Source organism: Zingiber officinale, chromosome 6B (genome assembly GCF_018446385.1).
Source record: "Zingiber officinale cultivar Zhangliang chromosome 6B, Zo_v1.1, whole genome shotgun sequence".
Classification (NCBI taxonomy): Eukaryota; Viridiplantae; Streptophyta; class Magnoliopsida; order Zingiberales; family Zingiberaceae; genus Zingiber; species Zingiber officinale.
In genome coordinates this window covers 11,947,252-11,949,076 of record NC_055996.1, presented here as the reverse complement: position 1 = coordinate 11,949,076, position 1,825 = coordinate 11,947,252, and the positions used below count along the sequence as shown (strand labels likewise).

The following is a 1,825-nucleotide window of genomic DNA, read 5'->3' as shown; positions in this document are numbered from 1 at the left end:
TTCTTCACGAACATTAACGAACTGATCATATAAATATTTAAACTTATTTATTTAGTTAACCGAGTTGTTCAAGCATGTTCATTTAATTGATTTTGCATATATCGAACGAATATAAACATATTCTCATCAAATAGAATAATAAACTTATTCTTGAATATTTAGTTCGTTTAAAGGTCTAACAATGAGAGTTTATGATGATTTAGAAGCTTTTTTTCTCAATAATTGATTGCGGTGGCTATAAACTCACCTAGGTTACCTAAGATATGAAACTTAAACAAGCATTACCTTAAACAAGTGAAAGAGAAAAAATAGAACAACAATTTCTTATATTCAATATCATACTTTCAAAATTAAACGTTTATATATGAGTTTATATAATCCTACAATAATTAAAATCAATTCCTATTATTAGAAAAAATATTTATAAAAAAAAATGAAAGCTTCAAGTTTACAATATTGGATCCGCATTCAATGCAATACTGGGTGCAAACCAAACTAGTACTGGCCGCCGCCACCGCCGTCGTCGCTTTCGATGTGATAATGCCGGCAAACTCAATGAGGTGAACCTTTCGTCCTCCATGCTGTAAATCCAGTTCTCACTAATGCCAATACTATACAAGTCAATAGAGATATAAATGGAGTTCGACTTCAAATCCGGCAACGAAGACGTATCAATGCAAAGAGAAGAAGCCGCGCTCAAGAACAGAGTATACTCCCCCAAATTATTCATTGTGCTGATAATACATTTCTCTGTATCGATCTTCCAAACCTCCAATTCGTAAATATTTTTTTTTGATTTTTTCGTCATGATCCGTGTGAGCAGTAGATCATCATCCGAAGACGTGCAGAGAAAATACCAGACGATATCAAAATACGAAATGATGTCCGACAGAGCTACCACCGGCGTCGATGTCAGAGTCGAATCCGGCGTGATGAGATCATACGCCACTACCATCACTTCGTCGTGTTCATCATCTCCTACCACCACATAGAGCTTGCTCTTGTGACGACCGTGAAAGGCTATGTCATCATAGTAATAATCACCTCCAGCTATCATCTTCCACTTCTCATCCTCTGCATTAACAAAGAACAAAAACTCTTTCTGCGTAGAAGGGCAGAAGAACACAAAGGCGACGAAGTAATCTCCGCCTCCGGAGGGATCTGAGGACAACACCGCCTTGACGGCCTCCAAATTCTGGTCGTCCACGGTGGGGAAATTAGGAAGGTTGATATGCGCGTGGGTGATAGGGTTCAGGAGCTGCACGCTAACATCGCTGACGGTTATGAGCCAACCATGGGAAGACCCGACGACATCCTTGAGGATGCGAGAAGGGCTGGGGATATCATACACGCGGCCCTCATCTAAGCTGAAGAAGTTGTAGTTATTTCGATTGTTAGATTTTCCATCTATGAGGAACTGCTCTTCCGGCACAAGCCATGGGATTTGAGGAAGTTGATCACCGGGGCTGCGACGGACCTTATCAACCACGGCAGACCAATGTGAGCATACGGCGGCGGAGCAAAAGAGGTCGTGGATCGAGAGCTTGGATAAGATTAAGTATAAGAGATCTGCAGGAATCTCCGACCAAGAAGTAGACATCTAGGAAGAAGAAGAGATGGCGACGGCGGTGGCAACAAGAGAATTGAATTGGATAATCCCCCTCTTCCTTGCTTAGTGTCCCTTTTTTATATTCACGTGTGAATAAATCAAAATCGATATCTAACTTATTAATTCGTTACAAATTATTAGTATAATAAGGAAATATTCTATTTATAGAAATTATTTTTAAAATAGTATAAAATAACTTCCTGTTTAAATTTATAT

General features: G+C 39.1%; 1 protein-coding gene across 1 annotated transcript; it reads right to left on the bottom strand.

Annotated features, from left to right (window-relative positions):
- Positions 1-448: 448 nt before the first annotated feature.
- LOC121990761 (F-box protein At2g05970-like) lies at positions 449-1,600 on the bottom strand. The gene has a single exon (XM_042544836.1). It carries the CDS (start codon positions 1,598-1,600, stop codon positions 449-451), a length of 1,152 nt encoding a protein of 383 aa, XP_042400770.1.
- Positions 1,601-1,825: the final 225 nt, after the last annotated feature.

What these genes read in the sequence shown, in the direction of transcription:
- LOC121990761 (XM_042544836.1), bottom strand. Translation starts at nt 1,600, where the DNA reads ATGTCTACTTCTTGGTCGGAGATTCCTGCAGATCTCTTATACTTAATC.